The sequence below is a fragment of the Conger conger genome, chromosome 3 (assembly GCF_963514075.1).
Source record: "Conger conger chromosome 3, fConCon1.1, whole genome shotgun sequence".
NCBI lineage: Eukaryota > Metazoa > Chordata > Actinopteri > Anguilliformes > Congridae > Conger > Conger conger.
The window spans coordinates 39,824,452-39,850,921 of record NC_083762.1 but is presented as its reverse complement, the minus strand read 5'-3'; the positions used below and the strand labels follow the sequence as shown (position 1 = coordinate 39,850,921).

The 26,470-nt window shown below is 43.0% G+C and overlaps 2 protein-coding genes across 3 annotated transcripts; one reads left to right on the top strand and one right to left on the bottom strand.

The window, feature by feature from the left end:
- The first annotated feature begins 1,912 nt into the window (after positions 1-1,912).
- On the top strand, positions 1,913-3,393 carry gcgb (glucagon b). The gene is made up of 3 exons (XM_061236686.1): positions 1,913-2,007; positions 2,113-2,268; positions 3,273-3,393. The coding sequence occupies exons 1-3, from the start codon at positions 1,913-1,915 to the stop codon at positions 3,391-3,393; spliced, it is 372 nt and encodes a 123-aa protein (XP_061092670.1).
- A 4,029-nt stretch (positions 3,394-7,422) lies between these two features.
- Positions 7,423-26,118, bottom strand: LOC133124023 (retinol dehydrogenase 7-like). 2 transcript variants are annotated; one of them, XM_061234834.1, is made up of 5 exons: positions 26,001-26,118; positions 20,672-20,986; positions 16,702-16,963; positions 15,077-15,240; positions 7,423-9,221 (listed from the first exon to the last, which is right to left on the bottom strand). In XM_061234834.1, the coding sequence occupies exons 2-5, from the start codon at positions 20,982-20,984 to the stop codon at positions 9,001-9,003; spliced, it is 960 nt and encodes a 319-aa protein (XP_061090818.1). In that variant the 5' UTR covers positions 20,985-20,986; positions 26,001-26,118; the 3' UTR covers positions 7,423-9,000. The 2 variants fall into 2 exon arrangements, with proteins under 2 accessions (XP_061090818.1, XP_061090819.1); XM_061234835.1 differs by having other exon boundaries at positions 20,792-20,986.
- Between the last annotated feature and the right edge of the window lie 352 nt (positions 26,119-26,470).

Sequence of the window (26,470 nt, the reverse complement as noted above, 5' to 3'; positions counted from 1 at the left end):
TTGCAGCAGTGAAATGCATAAAATGCACTGCTGCCAAAATGCAGATACGGGTCAGGAGCTTCACATCAGAACATTTTGATCTAAGTGACTTTGCCAGGCCATTTTTTAGCTTTGAAAAACTCCTTTGTTGCTTTCGCAGTATGTTTGGGATCATTGTCTCGCTGTAGAGTTTTGAGGCATTCACTTGAACTTGAGCAGATAGGATGTGCCTATACACTTCAGAATTAATTTTCCTACTACCATCAGCAATTATTATCATCAATGAAGATAAGTGAGCCAGTTCCATTGGCAGCCATACATGCCCACACCATGCTTCACTGATGAGGTGGTATGTTTTGGATCATGAGCAGTTCCTTTCCTTCTCCATACTCTTCTCTTCCCATAATTCTGCTACAAGTTGATCTTTGTCTCATCTGTCCATAGGATGTTGTTCCAGAACTGTAAAGGCTTTTTTAGATATTGTTTGGCAAAATCTGGTCTTCCTGTTTTTGAGGCTCACCAATGGTTTACATCTTGTGGTGAACCCTCTGTATTCACTCTGGTGAAGTCTTCTCTTGATTGTTGACTTTGACACACATACACCTACCTCCTGTTCTTGATCTGGCCAACTGTTGTGAAGGGGTTTTTCTTCACCAGGGAAAGAATTCTTCTGTCATTCACCACAGTTGTTTTCCGTGGTTTTCCGGGTCTTTTGGTGTTGCTGAGCTCACCGGTGCATTCTTTCTTTTTAAGAATGTTCCAAACAGTTGATTTGGCCACACCTAATGTTTTCGCTATCTCTCTGATGGGTTTGTTTTGATTTTTCAGCCTAATGATGGCTTGCTTCACTGATAGTGACAGCTCTTTGGATCTCATATTGAGAGTTGACAGCAACAGATTCCAAATGCAAATGAAATGAAATGAATACGAAATGAAATGAAATGAAATGAAATGAAATGAAATGAACTCTAGACCTTTTATCTACTCCTTGTAAATGAGATAATGAAGGAATAACATGCACCTGGCCATGGAACAGCTGAGCAGCCAATTGCCCCATTACTTTTGGTCCCTTAAAAAGTGGGAGGCACATATACAAACTGTTGTAATTCCTACACCGTTCACCTGATTTGGATGTAAATACCCTCAAATTAAAGCTGAAAGTCTGCAGTTAAAGGATATATTGTTTGTTTCATTCCAAATCCATTGGTGGTGTATAGAGCCAGAATTGTGTCGATGTCCCAATATTTATGGACCTGACTGTATATAGCTGTTGCATAAATTATCAACAGAAAGATATTTTAGTAAAAGATACAATTATATTTCATATAAATACAAATATAAAGTGTATGTCTGAGTGGCAATATGTATAAATAATTGCATTCCAAGTTTTTTTTTTATATGAAGGCCAAATACGAATGTAAACCAAACATGCCCCATTGATGCAACACCCTCAGTCAAGTGACAGCTCTTATCTCCTACAGACATTTCTACATCTCCCTTAAACAAAGAAAAAGCACAATTTTTCCAGTGCAATGAAACAAGCACTGTCTAATGGATTGAGACAAATGGATATGTTAACGTCTGGAGTGCACCACCTGGACTGACAACTATTGGTAGCACCACTACAGTATATAAGGTTAAACAGACAAGGGAGGGACCCAGAAAGTATTTATAACACAGGCGTGCAGTCTGTCAGTCCTTCTCTGTCACACTCCGTGGAATACAGGTACATTTCGGGCATCCACTCAACACAAAGACAATCAGTACCCATTTCCTCTAAACAATTTTGATTCTTAATAATGGGGGCATTTCTTGCTCTTTTGTACAATTCTAAGAAACACTGAGACATTTGATGCAAATGTTCTGTCATTGAACATTAAAAATCTTTTCTTCTGATGACGTTAGCTTGTTTTTCATGTTGGTAGGTCACACAATGAAGGGAATTTACTTTGTGATTGGACTTCTTCTCCTGGTTAGTATTCAGAGCAGTTGGCAAATCCCCCTGCAGGAGACACAGGACAATGACAGGTAAAGTTTGTACAAGTTCGTAGTACAACTCATTTGTAATTGTGGAATTCAATGTTTAATATTCATCACTATTCATTAACTTTCATACACTAATAAAAACTGCAGCTTATTGACAGAAGACGATTTGCTTGATGAGCCTGTGGAACTTACGAATGTGAAGAGACACTCCCAAGGAACGTTCACCAATGATTACAGCAAATATCAAGAGATGAAGCAAGCACAAGAATTGGTTCAGTGGTTAATGAACTCCAAGAGAAGTGGGTAAGTATTGATGTTGTTCTCTACTTGTTGCATTTAGTAAGTGGAATAATATACTATCCAGACAGAATTATAGTATGGTTTAAGACAGCAAAAGAGGAATGCATACAAAGAGAAGAATGCATACCTACCGTCAAATATGGAGGTGGGTCATGTTTTGGAGCTGTCAGTGGTCCAGGAGCACTATTTAAGATTAATGTTACAATGAATTCAACAAAGTACCACAACATTTTGGCAGGAAATCTATTGGATTGTATTGGATCTATTGGATCGGCCTCATGCAAGAACGACTCGTACAAACAGATTTGTTCTTATGTATTATTAGTTTGTCATACAGCTAAATGTGGCTATTATTTTTATTCATAAAATATATACACTCCCTGAGCACTTTATTTGGAATACCTGTACCCCTACTTGTTCATGGGACTATCTAATCAGCCAGTTGTGTGGCAGTAGTGGAATGCATACAATCATGTAGACACAGGTCAGGAGCTTCAGTTAATGTTCACATCAGTCATCAGAATGTGGAAGAAATGTGATCTAAGTGACTTTGACTGTGGAATGATTGTTGGTACCAGATAGGGTGGTTTGAATATCTCAGAAATTGCTGATCTCCTGGGATTTTTACGCATGACAGTCTCGAGTTTGCAGAGAATGGTGTGAAAAACAAAAAAACAGTGAGCAGCAGTTCTGTGGGTAGAAACGCCTTGTTAATGAGAGAGGTCAGAGGAGAATGACCAGACTGATCAAAGCTGACAGGAAGGTGACAGTAATGCACATTAGAATAGTGGGATGTTGAAGAGCATCTCCGAACACACAACACATCACACCTCTAAGTGGATAGGCTACAGCAGCAGAAGACTTAATAAGTCAAAAAATACCTGATAAAGTGCTCAACGAGTGTATATTGTCTCCATTGCCTCTACTCACCAGACAACTACTTGAATCAGTGTTGCCAACAGGTCTGTTAGTCTGAAATCCAATAACCCTTTTTTTTGCCATTCTAGAAATTCTTCAAGACGCCATGCTGAAGGAACCTACACCAGTGATGTTAGCTCCTTTCTGCAAGACCAGGTTGCCAAGGACTTTGTTTCTTGGTTGAAGTCAGGAAAGGCCAGAAAAGAGTAGGATTTTCATTATTCAGCTATCAGCTACACATGCCATACTGAATAGTCCTTATCTACAACATGCTTTTTATTTGTGTACTCTTCCCTCACTGGTTATACAAATAAATTCCCTGGAAGGAAGCATTTGCCTGAATTAATGCTGACAGAGTTTGCTTGGTATTTCTGTGGTGGGACTATTTCTATCACAAAATAAAAAAATTTCCCAACAGTTTGTGAGTATCCATCAAGCCAAGATGTAGAGGGACACCCCTCAGAAAAATCCTATGAAGTACCCTTAGGGAACGGAACAGGAACACATGATGCTGGCTCCTGAACATGTGAGAGCCATGTATGAATAATATTACCCTTACTGGGCTGATATACACTCACCAAGCCTATCCACTTAGTTATGATGCATTGTGTGTTCAGAGATGCTCTTCCGCATACCGCTATTGCAATGTGTGGTTATTTGTGTCACTGTTACCTTCCTGTCAGCTTTGACCAGTCTGGCCATTCTCCTCTGACGTCTCTCATTAACAAGGTGTTTCTGTCTGCAGAACTGCTGCTCATTTCTTTTTTGCACCATTCTTTGCTAACTCTAGAGAGTAATGTGCAGGAAAATCCCAGGAGAACAGCAGTTTCTGAGATACTCAAACCACCCTGTCTGCTACCAACAATCATTCCACAGTCGAAGTCACTAAGATCAAATTTCTTCCCCATTACAATGACCGATGTGAACATTAACTGAAGCTCCTGACCTGTATCTACATGATTGTATACATTGCACTGCTGCCACACAATTGGCTGATTAGATAGTCCCATGAATTTAGTGTATAAACTATTATTAAAAGCCCACTTTTCTAGGTATTGTTTTTCATGGAATCGGTATGCATTTAAAGTGATACTTTGTACACATACTGTACATATACATACAGTATGTATGTGTGTATATACACTCACTGAGCACTTTATTAAGAACACTATACTAATACTGGGTAAGGCCTGCCTTTGCTCTTACAACAGCCTCAATTCTTCATGGCATGGATTCCACAAGATGTTGAAAACATTCCTTTGTTCCATGTTGACATGATTGCATCACTCAATTTCGACAGATTTGTCAGCTGCACATTCATGCTGCAAATCTCCCGGTGCAAATATCAGGTGACTGGGAAGGCCACTGAAGGTCATTGAGCTCATTGTTATTGCCATGTTCATGAAACCAGTTTGAGACGACTTTTGCTTCCTGACATGGTGGTTATCACCCTGGAAGTAGCCATTAGAAGATGGGTACATTCTGGCCATGAAGGGATGCACATGGTCAGCAACAATACTCAAATAGCCTGTGGCATTCAAGCAATGATTGATTGGTATTAACGGGCCCAAAGTGTGCCCCACACCATTGCACAACACAAGGCAGGTTAGGTCCATGGATTCATGCTGTTGGCATGTTGTTCTGACCCTACCATCTGTATGCCTCAGGAAAAATCGAGATTCATCAGACCAGGCTATGTTTTTCCAGTCTTCCAGTTTTGGTGAGCCTGTGCCCACAGCAGCCTCAGATTTATTTTCTTGGCTGACAGAAGTGGAATCCAATGTGGTGTTCTGCTGTTGTAGCCCATCCGCCTCAAGGTTCAACGTTTTGTGCATTCTGAAACTCTTTTCTGTTCACAATTGTATACCTCTTTTACATAAAAAGAGGTAACATTAAATTAAAGAGTGAGGTTAATCAATAAGCTCCTATTTCGGTTGTGGAACATATTTAAATAACACCATACAGGTTTGGCTCATTATCATTTTCGTCTGAATTCTTGAGTTAGTTTTAGTGCCAGTTGTCCTTCACCAAATAGGAGCATATTGATTCACCTCAGTCTTTAATTTGATTAATTAAAGTTAATAATTTACTTCTTTTTATGCAGTAGTTTGCAATATAGCACAATAAGCACGATATAAACTAGGGAATTGTATTCTTCATGGCATGCATTTCTGATATAATTTGGCTAACACAACCCCTCTATAAACATGAAGCAATGTTTAATTAAGCAAAATTAAGCAAAATGAACTGATTGTTAAAATTCTGGGATTGTGATTTTGGTTGGAATGAAAAACAGCATACACAGGGGGCCCGCAGGATTGAATTTGAGAACCACTGCTATAGACTGTTGTGCGTGACCTCCAAGGAAAACTACGTTGCTGCGGAAAGTGGTGTTGGTAGGCCAGTAGGGGATGATCTTCCCTCCGGTCAAATGATCCCCAGTGCCCCAGCATGGTGATGGGGACACTGTGCTGTAGGAGATGCTGTCTTTCAGATGAGTATATGGGCTCATCCGAAGTCCTAGGTCCTGACTCACTGTGATTATTAAAGATGCCATGACACTCGTCGCAAAGAGTAGAGGGTTCCCTGGTGCCCTGGCTAAATTCCCGACCCTGGCTTTCTCACCCTGCCACCTAATCATCCCGATTGAATTGGAAAAAAAGTCCCTCTCCACCTTAGCTGGTATGTGGTGAGAATTCAGGCACAAAAGGGCAGTCATACATAACCCAGGTTGGCGTTACACACGGCGGATGAGGCAAGTTTCCCCCTCATCACTGTAAGCACGAGTGTCCAGAAAAGCTATATATAAATTTAATGATCTATCTACGTTGTTGTACACTGTCATTTTCATGCCTCTCCACTAGACGGAGAGATTAGCTCATATCTTGCAGGTAAGAGTAGTGGAGTAATTTGCATTGATCCTTAGTCACTTAGACAGTGACTCTGAATGCCTTTTGCGGTGCATTTATTTGTTATGTTGTATACACGATATGCTACTTTGTAGTTCAGTTAAGTGGGGTTTATTACTCACCATGCATAGTATGCTGCACCCTATTGAACTATTATGTATGATAGTATGTCTATGTATACTTCCTGTTTCAGACGGTCAAAAAAAGAAAAAGAAAATAAATTCCTCTCTTCTCGTCTTTGTTGTCCTGACTGACACACAGAGGTGTTTACTGCAATATCCATTGAGTCAGCCCTATATAGGAACCCCTTCTCTAAGGTGCCAATAATTATATGTTCCATGAAACATGTAAGACTTTGGTTGATAAAAAAGTACACAACTTTACATATGTTATAAAATAAAGCTTATGTCAATAACTTTATTATATTTTAGTTCACAGTATTTTTCGTCCATAGACTGGACTCCTGTAAAACTCGAAGGGGGTTTTGCGTGCTTCTCCTTCTGGCGTTGCTGGGAGAACATTAGTAGGGTTAATTATTATCCTCCGTACAAGAACAGAGCACAATTATGTTTAAGAATATACTGGATCCGTTGCCACGGGTCGGATATGGATTGACCTGCCCCATATCCCGCTTACAGCTGGCCAGAAACGGATCAGTACAATTCTTAATATTCTCCGTTCTCAAACGGGGCCGTATTGTACGCTTAGTGGTTACTATAGTTTTACTCGTTTATCTGACTCCATTTAAAATATTATTTAGAAATTTGGGTTTGTAATTTACGCGGACCTCGTTAGTGATTACACTCGACTCGTACCTGTGCCACCATTACTCAATAGATGCTCCCGGGATTAGCATTACTGCTGAAATCTCAGTTCGGTGGAGAACTCAGCGGCTGAGGGTCCAGTCAACACAATACATGCAAACCTGCCATGATAGTTGCGAGCCCAGGTCGGGGTAGCATTGTCTGGGCTCCTTAGAGCTAATTTGGCAGGAACCAGCGCCGTAACGCCCATGGGTTCCCTTCGCACCAGATTACAAGAGCCGTGCATCCCCCGACCCTTTAACGGACAGAAACTTCCTGGCCTCACAGCTTAGAACTATCACAGATGCACCACACCGCCGATCGGTCGGTCTTTAGCCACCATTTCCCCCCGAGTATTCAGTTGTAATTTAGGCTGAAAAGGTACAAGATGAATTAGAGTCATGGAGATCACGCAAGTTACAAACAAAATAGTTTATTCGCAGACAGGTAGGTTAAGAGTAAATAATCATACCTAGCCTGCTCGGACTACATACAAACACAGAGTATAGAATATGCCGTGTGGGAAGTTGAATACGATCTTCCGCTGCTACATACATACATACATACATACATACATACATACATACACAAGACATGTTGTGTGGGAAGTCGAATACGATCTTCCCAGATTGGTCTGTCTCCCTTGCTTTTATGCCAAATCATACGTTTGGAACCAGGCGGCAGTGCCATAAATCAACCTGGAGGGGTGGTCAAATCTGGAATTTAGACCCCCACCAGGGTGGGGGTTGTTAAGTAGGGAAAATGAGATGATTACCAAGAGAGGACATGCAGGTTTTCCCTTGAGTTACTGAAACTATAGTTTATTAAATTCCATTTGGTATGAAATGTATATCATCCGATTCCTTGATTTTACCAGATCACATCCATACCAAACAGATTACCTTATGTTTTATTATGTTGCAGTTATCATGAAACTTCCCTCCTGATCATCCATTTTACATGTAATTCCTGTTACCATTACATAAGACTTAATGCAATGATACAAGGATCACATGGACAATGTTTTCAAGGTTTTACCGGGTCTATTTACTATCTTAATAGCAGTTTTGAATATTTAATCTAGGAGAACAGTCACCGGTGTAATGACAGCAGTGCCCAAATGAGGGCACTGTGGCATTGTCTGGAGTCTTCCCCCTTGGAAGTGACCAGGTATGGGGTCACAGGGAGGTCACCAATGTTCGGGAGGATTCATTTCCCATGACCAAACTGCCCTTGGACCACTCATACATCTTTCTCTTATCTTTGCCTGAAACTCCCCAAATCTAGTTTAAACAACATTGAAACCCCAGCTCTCAGGCCCCTCACAAATGGCAGCCCTTCCTGACCTTAACCACTATGCTACAGGCCGCCCCATCATATCTATGAATGCTGCAGTTGGGAGTTTTCATGATAACTGCATTATGCTGTAAATATGTATTTGTGCCTCTCATGGTAATATACCTTTTGAATAAACCTGATTTGGGTGAATGAAAGGAAAGGAGACACCCCAGACTGTTTGGTTTCTTCTCCTTATCTCCGAAAACCAGGCCTTAGTTCTTGACCCTAAAAGTGAGTCACCCATCTATAATTTACAGCCAGGCCCACCAGGCAGGGGGCTAAAACACCTGGCTTCTACAGAGACAGCTTTTGCCCAGTTTCCCCTCGGCTTCTGAATGGTTATGCTATCAAAGGTAGACTGTTACAAAAACTAGACCATTACACCAGTCGCACTGAACCAATCAGAATAACACCAAACATTACTATATTCTGACCTGGGATTATCATGAAACATCTTTATGGGATCTCCAATATTCCTGTGCTCTAACCTGTCAGGAATGTGAGAAAAGGGGGGCCCCCAGGGCCCAAGAAGGCGCCTCTAAGAATCCTTCTCTAGCTCTCCCCCACAGGCATGTGTGCCAACGGTTGGGGCTAACAATGTATGCTCCAGGAGGGGGAAGTCAGCAAGCTGACCAGCGCATGAGACCAAATGTTACTTATGACTGGTTTACACTCATTAATATCAGTACAAACTCACACATAGGTATATAAAATATAAGTCATTCACACATTCTAACCCTAACAGCAGCAGATGGTGAACAAATGAGCTACATAACCGATTTCTCTGGTTTGACCATCATTCTGTAGAACAGGTAATCAGTAATGAATGTTGGCATGTATGACAGTGGCAGCCATAAAAACTTTGCGTCCCAGCCGGCTGAGTAGCGGGTTCGAGGATGGACAGCAGAGATGGCGTGCTCCATGCAGCTCACCACTTTCATCAAGTCATCATCCATCAAGGGCTGAAACTGCTTAAATAACGTCATCACTGTGAGAAGGAAGACAATATTATTACTTTTTGTGTTTTCAGTTGTACCTTTCATTGGACTAAAGAACTGATTCTGAACAAGCTCCATTGAAAAATGAATCCCATTCGAGTATCGAAGCATACTGCATTTCGATTAGCATAAATTGCACTGAACTAGTGACAAATATGAAGGCCTGTTGTCACATTCACAAACACGTAGGCGCACACATGAAACTATAGGCACTTCCATAATTTCTGTTTCACACAAAAAAAGAAAAATACAGTCAGGTCCATAAATATCGGGACATCAACACAATTCTCATCTTTTTGGCTCTATACACCACCACAATGGATTTGAAATGAAACAAACTAACCTATACACGGTGTAGGAATTACAACAGTTTGTATATGTGCCTCCCACTTTTTAAGTCCCAAAAGTAATGGGACAAACTAACAATCATAAATCAAACTTTCACTTTTTAATACTTGGTTGCAAATCCTTTGCAGTCAATTACAGCCTGAAGTCTGGAACGCATAGACATCACCAGAAGCTGGGTTTCATCCCTGGTGATGCTCTGCCAGGCCTCTACTGCAACTGTCTTCAGTTCCTGCTTGTTCTTGGGGCATTTTCCCTTCAGTTTTGTCTTCAGCAAGTGAAATGCATGTTCAATCGGATTCAGGTCAGGTGATTGACTTTGCCATTGCATAACATTCCACTTCTTTGCCTTAAAAAACTCTTTGGTTGCTTTCGCAGTATGCTTCGGGTCATTGTCCTTCTGCACTGTGAAGCGCCGTCCAATGAGTTCTAAAGCATTTGGCTGAATATGAGCAGATAATATTGCCTGAAACACTTCAGAATTCATCCTGCTGCTTTTGTCAGCAGTCACATCATCAATAAATACAAGGGAACCAGTTCCATTGGCAGCCCTACATGCCCACGCCATGACACTACCACCACCATGCTTCACTGATGAGGTGGTATGTTTTGGATCATGAGCAGTTCCTTTCTCATGCAAACCTGACTCATGCAAACATCAGAAGCGTAGTAAGGGAGACCAGAGCATTAACTAACATGGGGCATGTTTAAACATGGGGATTTGGCATTTAAGCAAGAATTGTGGTGACCCGCTAGTTGAGAGAGAGACAGAGAGAGAGAGAGAGCAAAAGGTGTGAACAAATTTTTTTTTATTGTTCTTAGTGTCTTTCAGACACATTTCAATTTTCCAGAACAAAAATTTGGGTTCCTTTCAAAAAATAAAAATCAACGGCCAAAAAATTAGGAACACCGAAAAAAAGGAAAAAAAACAAAAAAAGAACCGGCATCCACGTGACAGCGTCCGTCAGTCCACCGGGTCACCCGGGCGTTAGTGTCTTTACACCGGTACATCCATTTTAGGGGCGCGTGGTCTGTTACGAGGATAAACTCTCGTCCTAGGAGGTAATATTTAAGTTTACCCACCGCCCATCTGATGGCCAGGCACTCCTTCTCCTTCTGCAACACAAATTGCTGTGAAAAATTAGGGGTGGTTAGTACGGGTTCGTGCACCAGGGCGGCTCTCAGGTCCCGGAAGGCTCGGTCTGCGTCCTCAGACCACTTCACGGTGTGGGTTCGGTCTTTCTTGGTTAGGTCGTGTAGGGGGGCCGCTCTGGTTGCAAAGTCTGGGATAAACTGGCGGTAGTACCCCACTAACCCCAGGAACATGCGGACTTGCCTTTTTGTAGTGGGTCGGGGCCAGAGTGTGATCCCGTCCACCTTCTGGCTCTGGGGTCGCATGCATCCTCGTCCCACTGTGTGGCCCAGGTAGTCGGCCTCCTCGAGGCCCAGGCGACACTTAGCAGGGTTTGCGGTTAGCCTAGCCTCCCGTAGCGCCCCCAGCACGGCCTCCAGCCTCCTCAGGTGGCTCTCCCAATTGGCACTGTGAATCACGATGTCATCTAGGTAGGCGGCGGCATACCCCCTGTGTGGCCTCAGTATCTTGTCCATCAGCCGTTGGAAGGTGGCGGGGGCTCCATGGACTCCGAAGGGCAGAACCCGGTACTGGAACAGGCCGTCTGGAGTGGCGAAGGCCGTCTTCTCCCTTGCCTGGGGGGTGAGGGGGACCTGCCAGTACCCCCGGGTGAGGTCCAGGGTGCTGATGTAGCGGGCCGGCCCCAGCCGCTCAATCAGCTCGTCTACTCGGGGCATGGGGTAGGCGTCATATTTCGAGATTTCGTTTAGACGGCGGAAGTCATTACAGAAGCGCCAACTTCCGTCTGGTTTTGGCACTAGTATGACTGGGCTAGATCAGGTGCTCTGGGACTCCTCGATCACCCCCAGTTCCAGCATCCTCGCCACCTCTTACTGGATGGCCTGCCTCCTAGCCTCCGGGATCCGGTAGGGCTGTAGCCGAACTTTCTGCCCGGGCTCCGTGATGATGTCATGCTGGACCGACGTGGTCCGGCCCGGGAGGTGGGAGAACGCGTCACGGTGTCGGCTTACCAGTTCCCGGAGGTCTTGGCGCTGTCGGTCAGTCAACAGATCCCCGGTGGTCACTTCTGGGGTTCCGGTGGCGCCACCTGTTGCTAGACAGAGGGGAGCAGAGTCGTGCACGGGTTCGTGCCATTTCTTTAAGAGGTTAATATGATACCTTTGGAGGGTATGTCTCCTCCCCACCTGTCTTACGGTGTAGTTTACTGGGCCGGCTTTGGCCACCACCTCATAGGGGCCATGCCATTTGGCCAGGATTTTGCATTCACTAGTGGGGATCAGGACCATTACCTTGTCCCCGGGTTGGAACTCACGAACCTGGGCATTCCGGTTATACAGCCGGGCCTGCTCTGCCTGGGCCTGACTCATGTGCTCCCGGACCATTGGCCAGATTTTTGCCATTCGTTGGTCCATGGCCTCCACATGCTCCACCAGGGAGCGCTGTTGGGATGGCTGCTGCTCCCAGGCTTCCTTTGCGAGGTCCAGGAGTCCTCGTGGCCGCCTCCCGTAGAGCAGCTTGAAGGGGGCGTACCCCGTGGATGCCTGGGGGACCTCACGAATGGAGAACATTAGGTATAGTAGTAAGTGGTCCCAGTCCTTACCATCCGTGGTGATCATCTTCCTCATCATAGCCTTCAGGGTCTTATTAAAACATTCGACCAGCCCGTCCGTCTGGGGGTGGTAGACCGACGTCCTCAGCTGCTTGACCTGGAGTAGGTGGCACATCTCCTTCATCACCCCAGACATAAAGCAGGAACCCTGGTCGGTCAGGACCTCTTCGGCAATACCTACCCGGCTGAACAGTTGGAAAGGCTCCTTCGCTACGCTTTTCCCGGTCGCGGCCCGTAGTGGCACAGCCTCAGGGTAGCGGGTGGCGTAGTCCACTATTTCTCGATTCCTGGCCAGTAAAATCGGATCAGGATCCGTTCCAGCGTCTTCTCACGTCCCAGGTGCGCCCCCAACAGGTGGGTGTGGGCGAGATACAGCACCTTGGAGGTGTGAGTCCGGGGTACAAGGAGCTGGTCCACTAGTTCGTCATTAATTTTACAGACCCTATAGAGGAAGCCATTTTGCACTTTAAAATAAGGTAATGCCGGCCTACTCACCCCACCTTGTGGGACGCCCTCAATGCGGGCCACGGTTTTCCAGGCCTGGGCGAGGAGGGGGTCTTGCAGCTGGGCTGAGCCAAACTCGGTTGGGGCCCTTTCTGACCCTGGCTGGAACTCTGAAAAGTCCCCGGTGTTACCACTCTCGGCCACCAGGGGTTGCGGTGGGCTTGGCCCCTCTGGGGCTGTATCCGTGGTCCCTGTGGACGGTCGCGCCGTCCGTCTTCCCCCTGCTTGGGGTGGGGTCTCCTCTCCATCACTCTCCCCGGAAGGGGCTGCCCAAACCGGGTGCGGTTCCCGGTGGCCCTGACGGCGGGGTCGGGGGGTGGCAGTTGACCTCTCCGGGGTCGGCCCCTCACTCCAGTACTTGAGGAACAGGGGACAGTCCCATCCCAACAGCACAGCCACGGGTAAATCTTCCACCACGCCCACCTTCCCGGTGAATTGCCCCCTTGGGGTGGTGATGGTTACTCGGTGGTGGGGTAGTGTCGCACATCACCATGGATGCATGTGACGGCAATTGTTGCACCCCGTCTCTCTCCAGCTAGGGCAGACCTCACCAGGGTAATGGAGCTCCTGGAGTCCAGTAGGGCCTCAGCGTCTTGGCCCCCGATCCGGATGGGCAGTCTTGGGGCGGCCGTGCCATTGTGGGCCCAGCACGTGGTGAGGTAGTGGCAGGGTTGGCTGGTTCGAGCCGGTCGGATCATCTCCTGCGCCACCTGGTGGTTTTCTAGAAGAGTGATCAGGGAATCAATGGTCTGGGGCCCCTGTTGGGCCACATACTTTTTCATTCCCGTGGGTAGGGTCCGGACGCAGTGGTCTAACACTACCCGGTCGAGTAGGGGTGGCCCGTCACCCTCCACCAACCAGCTCTTGGTCAGCCGTCCCAGAGCCCTCACCTGGGCATGTGCAAGGAGCGCGGAGTCGTAGGTCCACTGCTGGAACCGCTGGGCCCGGGCTGGCAGGCTGTAGCCATACTGGGCTAGGATCGTGGTCTTCAGGGTGGGGTAGTCATGAGCTTCAGCGGGGGGTAGGCCTCTGTAGGCTTTCTGGGCCTCACCGCTAAGGAATGGCACCAGGATGGAGCCCCAGGCATCTTGGGGCCAATTCTCCAGATGCGCCGTCCGCTCAAATGTCTCGAGATACGCCTCAACCTCGTCATCCGCCGTCTGTTTGAGGAGCACATCCTTCGGAGCTCTGTGGGGTGCCGTTTTCTGGCACAGTTCGGCCATGGCCTTCTGCAGGGCACCTTGGGAGCGCAGCAGGGCGGTTAGGGCCTCCTCCATGGTTGGGGTTGGGTTGCTGGATTCACTCACGTCGGGCTCTCTCTGTAGCGGGGTTCACAGTGCCTGCATTCTCCACCATATGTGGTGACCCGCTGGTTGAGAGAGAGAGAGAGAGAGAGAGAGCAAAAGGTGTGAACAAAAATTATTTTATTGTTCTTAGTGTCTTTCAGACACATTTCAATTGTCCAGAACAAAAGTTTAGGTTCCTTTCAAAAAATAAAAATCAACGGCCAAAAAATTAGGAACACCGAAAAAACCCGAAAAAATACCCAAAAAAGAACCGGCATCCACATGACAGCGTCCGTCCGTCTTTGTCCGGGGCTGGGCCGCTCCTGGCCTCCGTGTCTCCCCAGCCTCGGTAGTCCGCTTGTCCGCCCTCCTTAGGGGATTCTGTCTGAATTTAGAGCGGGATAGGTTAGCTGGTTTTACAGCAGGAGAGATACGCTCACGTGAGGCTCCGAGTTCAGTTTCGGTCGCGGGGTTTCTCCCGGAATTCCACCCCGTTTTCCAATGGTGGCTCGTTCGGCTTTAGGCTGCACTCTTCAGTCAAGCACGGGCTGCACAGCTCTCCGCCTCCGTCTTCAGCCCCGCTCTGTTCTCCAGCCCGCCTTTTTGTAGCGTGCTGCTCTCCTCTCTCATTCGGCTCAGCTGTGCCTGTTCACTCAAAATTAGTTAGAGGTTTGCATTCCGCACGTGCCTTGCCCCGGTGGTGCTGGCTGTGGTGCTGACTCTTCCTCCCGGCTCTCTCCAAGGTGCGGCTCTATTTAAAATGGACATAGGGACATATTCGCCGTCAATTACTTTACCCAGCTCCTGACGTCGGCGTCCTCGCCGTTCCACTCCAGTGGGGTATCGATCCCTGATCGGGCCACCACAGAATGTGATGTATTTTAGCAACGTGCTTCTCATGTGTGACTTGCAAGGAGATTTAAAACAACATACCATCAACTTACCATCTCTGTGTCATTTTTGGATTACTTGATGTATAAATGCCACAGACTCCAGTATGTCACTTACACTTATTCAAATACAAACTTCCAAAGTCTTCCTTAATCTCTTGAGGCAGTCTGTCCCAGAGTTCCTTGCTGCTTCTTTCTGCAGCATCCAGATTCAGTATAGCAGTTTTGAATGCCCCAGGTTCAATGCACAGCACTTTAACACCAAAGGGTAGCATTTGTCTCCTAGAAATCAAAAAAAGACTAATTTGCAGTATGGTAACACTGACACTCTTTATTCTATTGAGCATGACCCTCACATCATTTCACCCTCACCATTCAGTGTCTGACATCTCTTAAAAAAATCAGTTAAACCTTTCTCATATAGTGTATGATTTTTCAAATTTTCTAATTTGGTGGGATTAAATAGTAAATGTACAATAAACATAATGCTATGCGATGTCCTGTACCAACTTGGCATACAAATGTGTTGTGCACTTATTTTGACCCTCTGTAACTGTATAAAATGTTTCTCTGATTTCTTTGTGAGTGATTCTGGTGGCACTTTCCCTTACAGATGCCAAACTTTCACTTACTGTTCCTTAGGCTCTGAAATGAGATGTCTCACAGATTTTTCATTTTTTAAAATAAAAAACGAATAATTTGGGAGACAATAAGAAGGCATAACATTTTATTACAATATCTTTGTGTTTATTTCAACTGTTGGGCTTAATTTGATGCCTACCCTGTCATAAAATCCGAACGTAATAGGAGGGTTAATATGAACATTATCATTGTATTAAACACAAAAAACAGTTTTAAGTCAAATTTTTGCATTTGCTGAAAGCCTCAGAAGGCTAAATGAAATTGATCAGCTCTAACACTAACATCAGCCTGCTCTCCATCCAGGCATATCAGCACGGATCTCTTGAAAACGGCAATAGCCATTGTAAAACCCCACGCTAACCCAATGACGGAATTTAGCGGGGGCCGAAGGGGGTTTTGCGTGCTTGTCCTTCTGGCGTTGCTGGGAGAACATTAGTAGGGTTAATTATTATCCTCCGTACAAGAACAGAGCACAATTACGTTTAAGAATATACTGGGTCCGTTGCCACGGGTCGGATATGGATTGACCTGCCCCATATCCCGCTTACGGCTGGCCTGAAACGGATCAGTACAATTCTAAATATTCTCCGTTCTCAAACGGGGCCGTATTGTACGCTTAGTGGTTACTATAGTTTTACTCGTTTATCTGACTCCATTTAAAATATAATTTAGAAATTTTGGTTTGTAACTTACGCGGACCTCGGGAGTGATTACACTCGACTCGTACCGGCGTCCCCATTACTCAATATATGCTCCCAGGATTAGCATTATTGCTGAAATCTCAGTTCGGTGGAGAACTCAGAGGCTGAGTCAGTCATGAAATTTGAAAAAGCATGTATGTCAGAATGAGTGGTCTTATATCAGGATCCGTTGGATTTAAATTGATTTGACTTTGCACCAAACCATTGATTTGATTTTTTAGGGGTATGAATAATACCGGATTTAGAAGAGCCCGTTGCCATTATAGTTGACCTGCAAAATTGCATTGAGATTGATTGAGGTTCAAACTGAGCTATTTTCAATGGAAGAGCCAACCAATGCAAATATATAGTGAGCTCACTATAATAAATCATTCAATAAAAGATAAAAAAGGATTATTACCTCAGACCATCATTGAAGGCTTCAACTCCATACTTAGAAATTGAATAGGGTCCACCACCAGGCACACTCACTCTTCCATTTACACTGGACATATTCACCACCCGGCCTCTGGCTTTTTTAATCAGTGGGAGGATGCTTAGCACCACTGCAATAACCCCGAACAGATTGACATCCAGCATCGATTTAAAGTCCTCAAGGGTCAGCCATTCGTAAGGCGCTGCAGGCAAGGCGACTCCAGCATTGTTCACTACAGCCCACAGACCTGTGGGATGATGCACACATACACAAATCAACTCAAAACTTAAGCAATATCTCTTTCCTTCAGTTGGTCATGCACATAGTATTTGCTTGATCAGAACAGGGCTGCATTTACTTTGACACATGAAACACAACAAAATGTGTGCTCATGGGAAAAATGTAAATACATAGTATAAATGCTGTAGGCACAGGAGATAAGGGTATCTATTTCATAAGTCAAAAAACAATTGAATTATGGCATTATTTAATAAATAATCAGGGCATGACACATGACAGAATGTTAAGGTGACATTGTTGGCAATTAATAACAATGCTGTACACCATGAATTAATAATGTAATCATAATGCACCAAGGCCGCAGCTGTAAAATTGGCCAATATAGCCTTTGCCATACTAATTTTCATTTAAGTATTGCTTAGACTTTTTATCTTTATATGTATCTGCATGTCGATGCATGCAGATACCTATCTATCATTTTGCTAGACTAAGACAAGGAAATCCCTAACTTAGACGATTAGCTAGTGATAGGTAGTAAATTTGTCACCTATCTAGCTACCTCGCTAGTTTTTTAAACATTTGGTACACTTTTGTCACAGTTCAGTAAGCTTTATTGGCACATGTTTATGCAGCAAACTTTCGGAATGTTGTTTTGTTGCTTCTCTTTTTTAGTCAGCTGGCTTTGTAGCTTCAAGATCAGTCTTGACCAGGTTATAATGTTAGCTAGCTAGTGAACTAACAATAAATAAATCCCAAGGTCCAGTGTAAAGTCCAAACTAGCGAGCTATGAGGTACTTTAATACCAAATCAGCAAATAAATGTTGTGGCACCATGATTACTTGTATATCCTAACTCTGTTGGACGTAATGTCATTACTAAGATGAGTGGATAATCAACGATGAGAATGATAGCCATCTCTTCACAGTTACCACTTGGCATCATAGCTAGTTGGCTTGATTACAACTAAAATATCATATTCATAAATTAAATCTCCTCTTGATTCGAGTTGAAAAATGCCATGTTACCGAAAAATGATGCTGTGTGCAGAAAATATGTTTTACTATTGTGACTGTGTGATAACATCTGCAGGTGATGGCTAGGACTTAGTTATGTTATTACTTATTTCCCTGGTGTCATTGGTTTTATGTTAGTAATGCATACATCAAAAGTATTAGTAGGATATGAAGTTATAGTGAACTTGACTACATTTTAGCTGAACTACAGCTGGTGCAACGCAGTCTTACAGAGGGCACACAGAGGGTTGCTGCAGTAGTGAAGTTCACCTCTTAGATATTTATTTTCTTCTGTTACAGGTTAACTATCCAACCTTTATATGAAAACTGATATTGACTGGGGACCATCATAATTTAATGGATGCCATTGACCAGAAATGAATTGAGTTGCTCTGGGTTGCTATGGCCACTCCAATATGTCATTGTCAAGGAAATCGTCACGTGATTAAGAATAATCCATAAGACATTGTCTCTATCTTGCTAGCAAGGAATCTTCGGCTTTAATTTAACATAGCTAATAATGTTTGTAATGGTCAAATGAGGCTTTGTGAAACATTGAGGCTTTTCAGCCAATTGTATTGCCTGTGACACCTGCTGGTAAAATAATTTACAGCTGCTGAATAATCACGTGCCACATGCCGTAGTACAGATGCAAAATCCTGCATACACACTGGCCCGCCACAACTGGAGTTACCTATCCCTGGTCTGAACTGAGAGTTTCTCCAAACAACACTAAATCAATGGGGAGCATGAGTTTTTCGGTATACGAGGCCTCATTTGTCATCAGTCACAATAAAATTATAGAAGCCTCAAAGCTATTGAAGCATATCTGCACAAAAACAAAAATGCTAATCGGCAATTACATTCTGTATTCATTCTATGCACGTAAAAAGCCATGTCATAATTCAAATTCAAATTCAAATGTCCGGTTTGCATTTTCATTTTCAAGTTAATCTATACATTTTATGACAATATTAAAATGTAAATGAAAAGTCGGTTGCCTTGGAATTTAAGATTTGTTTTTTCTTTTTTTACAATTTCTGGGACTGCAGAGAGATTCTTTCCAAATCACAAAAATGTTGGTCGGACGTGGAATAAAAGTGAGCTAAGAAAAAAAAAAACAATGGGCCTCATTTATCAATATTTTTGGAAATCCATGTGCAAATGTATGTGTGATCAGTATCCATGTGTGTATGTTGATAAATACCAAATACCATCGTAAATCAAAGGCATGTGCACAAAATGAGTGATTAGCATAAATGTATGCCCCTAAAACACCATATATGGAATTTCGGCTTTTTAAAGAGAGAGTCAAAAAAAGAAAAAAGCTTTTCTGAAGCTGAGATTGAAGTTCTGTGGAAGTACAAGCCAAAAACATACAGCGGTCAGCCATAACATTAAAACCACCTGCTTAAACCAATTTTTTCACAGTTCAAATGGCTTTAAACTGTATAAACTTGTTATTTAAATATCTTACTACGTACTGATGTTCATGATCACGTCTATCTTAGCATGTGCTCCGGGACCTATAGAATTTTTCATATTTAAAAAAAATAAAGACACGCCACATTTAAAAACGCATGTGATCTATTCCAAATGAAATGTTTTACACCACAGAAAAGTAAGCTAACCCAATTCCATCTTGGCCATTGTGTAATCAAAGCAAGTCTGTGGGTTGTAAAGTCCATTGAAATGCATATAGGCTATACCCACGTAAACATGAGATTCCACTACAACTAACTATTAGGAACAACAGGTTACCAGTGGAAATATTAGCTATTTGGTTTTAAAGTTAGCGAAATGATAGCAGCTCTATTTCACCAATCAATGATCAATATCAATAACATTTTCCAGTGACACTGAAGCAGATATATTGAGCACATCTCTAAAGATTCCTATGTTTGATATACAGTACTGTGCAGAAGTCTTAGGCATATAGACTTTATTATATATAGGTGTGTGTTAGTATAAAGGAACACATTTGAGATTTCCAAATATTCATTTCCAAAAGATTATATTTTAGAGACATTTTTGTATTTATTTTAACATTAGTGTAAGCAATTGACTACTTTTTACATAAAAACTTGATCTAGGCTGTCTGAGATCAGAAGCAAGGAGCCAACCAAAGTCTGCAGAAGAACTGTGGCAAGTTTGGAACGACCTCCCTGCTGATTGTCTTATAGAACTGCAGGACAGCGTTGGCTATCTCAGAGAAGTGATGCAGTTTTAACGCTGAAGGGTGGTAAAAAAATATTGATTTGATTCAACTATTCTGCCAAATTATTAAAATATAAAGTAAAATGTATAGTATGTTTATTTAGGACCATTTATTTAATTATTTTTGAAAGAATCTTATCTGAACAGAATGTTATACAGGTGCCTAAGACTTTTGCACAGTACTGTATAACTCTAGAGAGATGTTATTGTGGGCATGTCTGCTCTTGCCGACTGGATCTATGTGCCTGGGGATCAGTTTCTTCACCTCTCTGCCTTCCTCTGCACATAACGTGCTTGGACTGTCTGCTCTCCTTTGCATAATAGAAAATATCAAATAAAGCAACTCTGCCAAAGAGATGAATAAACCTTATTATCAATTGCAATCATTCATTTGCTCCAGAATTACTGCCTTTCAGTGTATCAACAGAAACTATGTCACAGAAAACCCCAGATTATAAAACAGATTACTCATTGAGAAAACTCACCTTTTTCCCCAACATGGGTTTTTATGAACGCTGCTGCTTTGTTGACACTCTCTGTATCTGTGACATCTAAGTGGATGGTGGTCAGCCCACCTGAACAGGCTTTCCTCAGCTCATCCTCACCCTTTTCTGTGAAACAGGAGGCAACAACGCGGTAGCCCAACTTGTCAAGATGTCTCGCCAGCAGGTTCCCAAACCCAGAGTCACACCCAGTAATGTAGACATATTTGTCAGATTCATTTCCGACTCTTTTTCTTTCTCGGTTCCAGCGGTAAAGAAATATGAAAGCCACCAGGCCAAGGAGATACAGAAACATCTCTGAAAGACAAATCATAATACAATATTTTCATATATGAGGTTATATCACTTCAAGATTTAAACATGTTAAGGGAGATAAAGCAGGGTTTTTGGTGCTCCACCCCCCAAATCCCCCACCAGGTTTGCAATTGTTTTTGCAGTGCTCGCCCCTTACAGACGCAGAATCTCGGAATCTTACAGGTATTAACAGATGGATTGGTCTTGGTTTGGTGGCACAAACTACTTGAAGGTATTAGGGTACTGTTTCAGCATGTTGCTATGGTTAGTCATTCACCTTATGTATCAGACACCCAGTTTTTCATTGGCAAAAGTATTGGAACATGTGACTCACAGGTGTTTCTTTTTGCCTGCTTTAATGATTAAAACAATAAATAGTTCTGAATGTCTACTCTTGGTTTTAGCCGCTGGCATATTGAGCAACAGACATCGAACAGGTCGACCAAGGAAAACAACAGCAGTTGATGACAGAAACAGTAACATCACAAACAATCTCCACAGGGCAGGGGTGAAGGTATTTCAATCAACCGTTCAAAGAAGACTTAGAGAGCAGAAATATAGAGGGTATAGCACAAGACACAAACCACTCATCAGTAGTAAGAATCAGAAGGCAAGGTTCAAATTTGCCAGAGATGAGCCACAAAAGTTCTGGAAGAAAGTTCTACCAAAGTGATGGAAAGGCCAAAGTGTGAAAAACGAAGTGATCTGCTCGTAATCCAAAACATACAAGCTCATCTGTGAAGCACAGTGGAGGAAGTGTCATGGCTTGGGCTTGCATGGCTGCTTCTGGAGTGGGCTCACTAATCTTTATTGATGATGTAACTCATGATGGTAGCAGCAGGATGAATTCATAAGTCTAAAAAACATTCTGTCTGCCAATTTACTCAACTCATTCAAATCCGACTGGGTCGCGTCGAACAGTGGAATCTGCCAGTTGAAAATCACATTGCACAGTTTGTCATTCAATCCTTGTCAAAAGGGACCAACTTCGAGGTGAGTGAATTATTCATCTTGACTCCATAAAATACCAGCATAACCTGTCTAATATTTTTAGTAAGTAAGATAGTTGTCTCATGCCATTGTGAAAGCATGACTTTTGCGTGTCTGTTTCTCAACATTTATCAGTAGACTAACGGCTAATTCGTTTTCAAATTAGTACATTTCTCTCGCATTGTAAGAAGAGATGCCAGATAAATCAGGCTTTTTCCAGCCACAAACAAGCTGTACAAGCAGACCAACTTCCCCAGCAACACCGAGTGACTGAATCTTGCGTGGAGCCCCATCAGGAGCCCCTGATGTCCTTAGACAGCTCCTTTGTCTTGCCCATGGTGGAAACGTTGGAATCTGATTGATTGTGTGGACAGGTGTCTTTTATACAGCTACATAACGATGTAACGAGTTGACACAGGTGTTTTGGGTAATGAGTTGAGATTAGGAGTGCTTCTTAATGGAAAACTAACTGGTCTGTGGGAGCCAGAATTATTGCTGATTGGTAGGGAATCAAATACTTATTTCATGCAAAAATACGATAATAAATGTATTAAATTTATATGATGTTGTTATTGTGGATTATTTTGTGATATTCTGTCTCTCAATGTTAAAATGTACCTATGATTAAAATTCTACACAGTTCCATTCTTTGTAAGTGGGCAAACCTACAAAATCAGCAAGGGATCAAATAATTATTGCTCCCACTGTAGGCTATTTTAAATAAAATAAGTATTTTTGTTATTCCTATGGATGTTTTGCAGAATATGCAGGAGCAGAGGGTTAAGCGTGGCCCATCAAGTATATGGCCCATCTGAAAGGCCATTCGTTGAGGTCCCCGGTACAAACTACAGGCCTGTAGCATTGGACCTGCACATGAGTTCAAGCAATCATGCAGTTGTCCTGTCTAAAAACAGGTATGCATGTACAACAATCACAAGTCAATTTTGTATTTTTTTATTTTTTTATTTTGTGTGCATGCTTATGTTCTGTATTGCACAGAGTATAAAAATAAGTAAATGACTTAAGCAAGTAAAAAGAAAAAATAATAATAAAAAAATAAAATAATTGTTTGCATGGCTAGGTATAAATACCAGGAATCAAAGCTGAACTCTCGTGTTCATCTTTTTATCTCAACCCCATATGTATTCAGTGTATTGAAAAAACAAAGAATTGGCCTGACTGTTCCAATTTTTGGAGGGGGCTGTATATGTCCCATTCCAGTGGTGTCATTCCCATCACAACAGCAACAATGGTGTACATAAAGTATTTTCAATTTAAGGGTTACTTGGCATGTCTGAGTGGATAAAGATTCCTGAAGTGATTTAAAGTAAAGATAAATATCTCCTGGAGAGAGAATATTTGTATTTCTTGTTACCGAATCTAATTTCATTACATTGTGAAATAATTTTCAAACGTTACTTTTATATTCAAACGGACTGTATATTTAGTGTACAACAAAAAAATCCATATAATTACTATGTACCTTGTCATCATTAGCTGTACTTTTATCATTCCCACAACACTGATTAGGCTCTGATGGTAATGACAGGAAGTTGTGGAAATTATTAGATCAATTATCTCACCAGTTTTATCTCACCTATTTAAAACTTGCAAGTACAAGGTCATTGATATTGATCCGAATTTAAGGAGGCAGAGGGTCAGTCAACATGTCAGTGAGCTTTTTTCAATTATATGAATGGATACAATGGTCTTGTAACAATGTTTTAACACAAAAATCTTAACCAATTGTATCTTTAAATACTACAAAACAAAAGTTTAAGTCCTTGCTTTTACCTTGAAATGTTCCATCCTGGTGGTGACAGGTAATCCTATCCTTATTTGGTTTGCTTTGCATGACAACCTTCCGCCAAAGGTCTCGATCCAGTACTGCTGCTATACTACCCCATACGTTTCAAACTGTCTGCCAAGGACAACTACGTGTTCTGTGGTTTCAGGTTAGTTGTTCCTGCCACTGTACGTTCTACACTCATTACCATCGCGCATGAGTCTCACCAGGGAGTGGTGCGGACGAAACGGCGCCTCTGGGAACTGTACTGGTGGCCTGAAATGGATGGTGATGTGCTTACTGCTATCTATTCCTGCTACTTGTGTCAGTCCAATGACAAAACTGCATCCGAGTCCCTTGCAACCTGGCCCTTCCAGTCAGGTACCTCAGACTGCAGATTCGCCATTACAATGATTGAATACTATTCCAAATGACCTGAGGTGGCCTTCACGCGTGACGTCACTACTGACACTGTGCTTGCATTCATGTCAGTTGCGTTCAGTCGCCATGGTAACCCGCTTAGCATTGTTACTGATAATGGTGTACAGTTTACCTCCACATGCTTTGCTTCTTTCCTCAAGGAGAGGCAGATCTCACACTACCGTTCATCGCTCTACTACCCTGCTGCTAATGGGGCCGTAGAGAGATTCAACCGTGTGCTGAAACAGACCGTTCAGCTTGCCATTCAACAGCATCTGCCGTGGAAACCTGCTGTGACTGACTTCCTGCATGTCTACCGTGCTACTCCGCACGCCACTACTGGTTTGTCTCCATTCAATCTGTTCCATGGACGTTCCATGCAAACCAAGCTGACATTGTTGCCTCCTGCTTCAAAATGCAGTCCTGAGGAAATGGATATTCGCAATAGGGTTAGTCAGCAGCAAGGTAAAATGAAAGCTTACACTGCTGCCAAACGGGGTGCACGCCCTCCTGCTTTCCAAAAGGGGGATAAAGTGCGGGTTAAAAATCCTTTACATGTGCCAAAAGGGCATCAAAGGTTCAGTGATCCCCTTAGCATTAGGGGAAAAGTGGGAAAAAGTACATACATTCTGAGTAATGGTAAGACTTGGAATGCTTCTCACCTTACTGCATTCCCTGATCCTGCTGTCGCTGACCAAGGTACTATCGGACCTCAAACTGCTCATGGGACCAGGCCTAAACGTGTTACTCGTAAACCTGAATGGTTCAAGGACTATGTCACTTAAATGTAATATTGCTGGTTACCTTGAAAAAAAAATTGTGAAAATATGCTGAGTTGCATATGTATACTGTAACTATTCTGTGTGATTAAATGTTCTGTTGCACTCCTGTACTACTCCAGTCAAAGGTTTTAATTCACTAAGATCATTCTGTTACGTGCACTGATAAGTGAGAGTCCCTTGTGGTATTGCTTGTGATAGTGACTGGTATTTTCATTTGGTTATTCTACTCAATATACTTATTATGTTACTGTATGTTAGAGATACCGTGCATGCTTCCCGTTAGTACAAGTATTGCCTTTTCTACAAAGGGGGAAATATGTTCTGTCCTGTGCCTTTAATGCTCGTGACGTAAGGGTATAAAGGTATAAAGATTTCCCGGGAGTTATGGCTGCTGTAAGGACGTGCTTCGTCCCTGTTATACTTATTAAAGTGTTGTATTGTTGAATGCGGAGTGTGGTCGCTTCTCGCTATACGGGTTCTCTCCCTTCCTAAGTGCAACACAACATTTGGTTCAACACAATCTTCAGTTTCCAGAGATGTTTTCCAACTTTGCCATATTTAAGTGTGGTTCCCACCCAACCTCGTTTCCTGGCTGTTTGCTTTGGACTGTTATCTTGAGATTTTGAAGGCGGCATGGTAACTATTTCCAAGGTAACTGTGTTTGCAATATACAGAATTCATAGGAAAGCAAGCGTCGGTAAATTCCTTGCTGTACCTTTCACAGATTTTTGAGAACCTACATTTTCGTTGGTTTAGGTGATAGTACAACACAATAAAGTGACTTTTAGTCGACTACACTAACAATACCAAATGAGGCTGCCAGACATCCCGCCTCTCCCTGATACCCGCGAGCGGGCAAAGTGAGGTTAAGAAATTCAGCGCGTTATGCTGTCGCGAATAGATTGAAATGGCGAATAAAGGAGACAGAAAGGATGAAGGAACCCCCGATTGCGTATTCCACAGCGTCCCACGGTCGCCAGCAGCAGCACCCCCACCGCTTTTCATACTCATTATACAATTTATGTGACACAGAAATTACCGTTTAATGTAGTTCGGATCTTCGTCAGTACAGTCTGTAATGAAAGAGGAATTTGACACGTTGCTGCTTGTGTAAATGGAGAATTACCTGAGTTAGACGTAACCTAACCCCGTGTTCTCAATATGACAACAGAAAAAGCCGAGCGATTGGCTGGGATTGTCACTGCAGGTCATCTCTAATTGGTTGAAGCTAAATAGGTAAGATTTGTGTCACAGCCTCGTCAGGTGACAAGGCATCGCTCCACTGTAGCTTCAGTTTCCAAATCATGAAGCTACATAAGTTGAGTTCAAGATTTATTTTCCAATAAATAAATAAAAAACAGCTCAAACACACATTACCCATAATGTCAAACACAGACAGAAAAAGTAAAGATTTTAAATGTCAGATTTAAAATAATTAAGTGTATCCAATTTCAGAGACTGCTGCAGGTCATTCCATTTAAATGGAGCATAAAAACGAAAAGACTTATG

Excerpts from the sequence above, each read along its gene's own strand:
- gcgb (XM_061236686.1), top strand. The coding sequence starts at position 1,913 with ATGAAGGGAATTTACTTTGTGATTGGACTTCTTCTCCTGGTTAGTATT. Across the intron at positions 2,008-2,112 it reads GAGACACAGGACAATGACAG|CTTATTGACAGAAGACGATT; the intron begins GTAAAGTTTGTA and ends TAAAAACTGCAG. Across the intron at positions 2,269-3,272 it reads ATGAACTCCAAGAGAAGTGG|AAATTCTTCAAGACGCCATG; the intron begins GTAAGTATTGAT and ends TTGCCATTCTAG.
- LOC133124023 (XM_061234834.1), bottom strand. The coding sequence starts at position 20,984 with ATGTTTCTGTATCTCCTTGGCCTGGTGGCTTTCATATTTCTTTACCGC. Across the intron at positions 16,964-20,671 it reads AACCCATGTTGGGGAAAAAG|GTCTGTGGGCTGTAGTGAAC; the intron begins GTGAGTTTTCTC and ends ATCATCCCACAG. Across the intron at positions 9,222-15,076 it reads AAGTTTGTATTTGAATAAGT|TGATGACGTTATTTAAGCAG; the intron begins GTAAGTGACATA and ends TCCTTCTCACAG.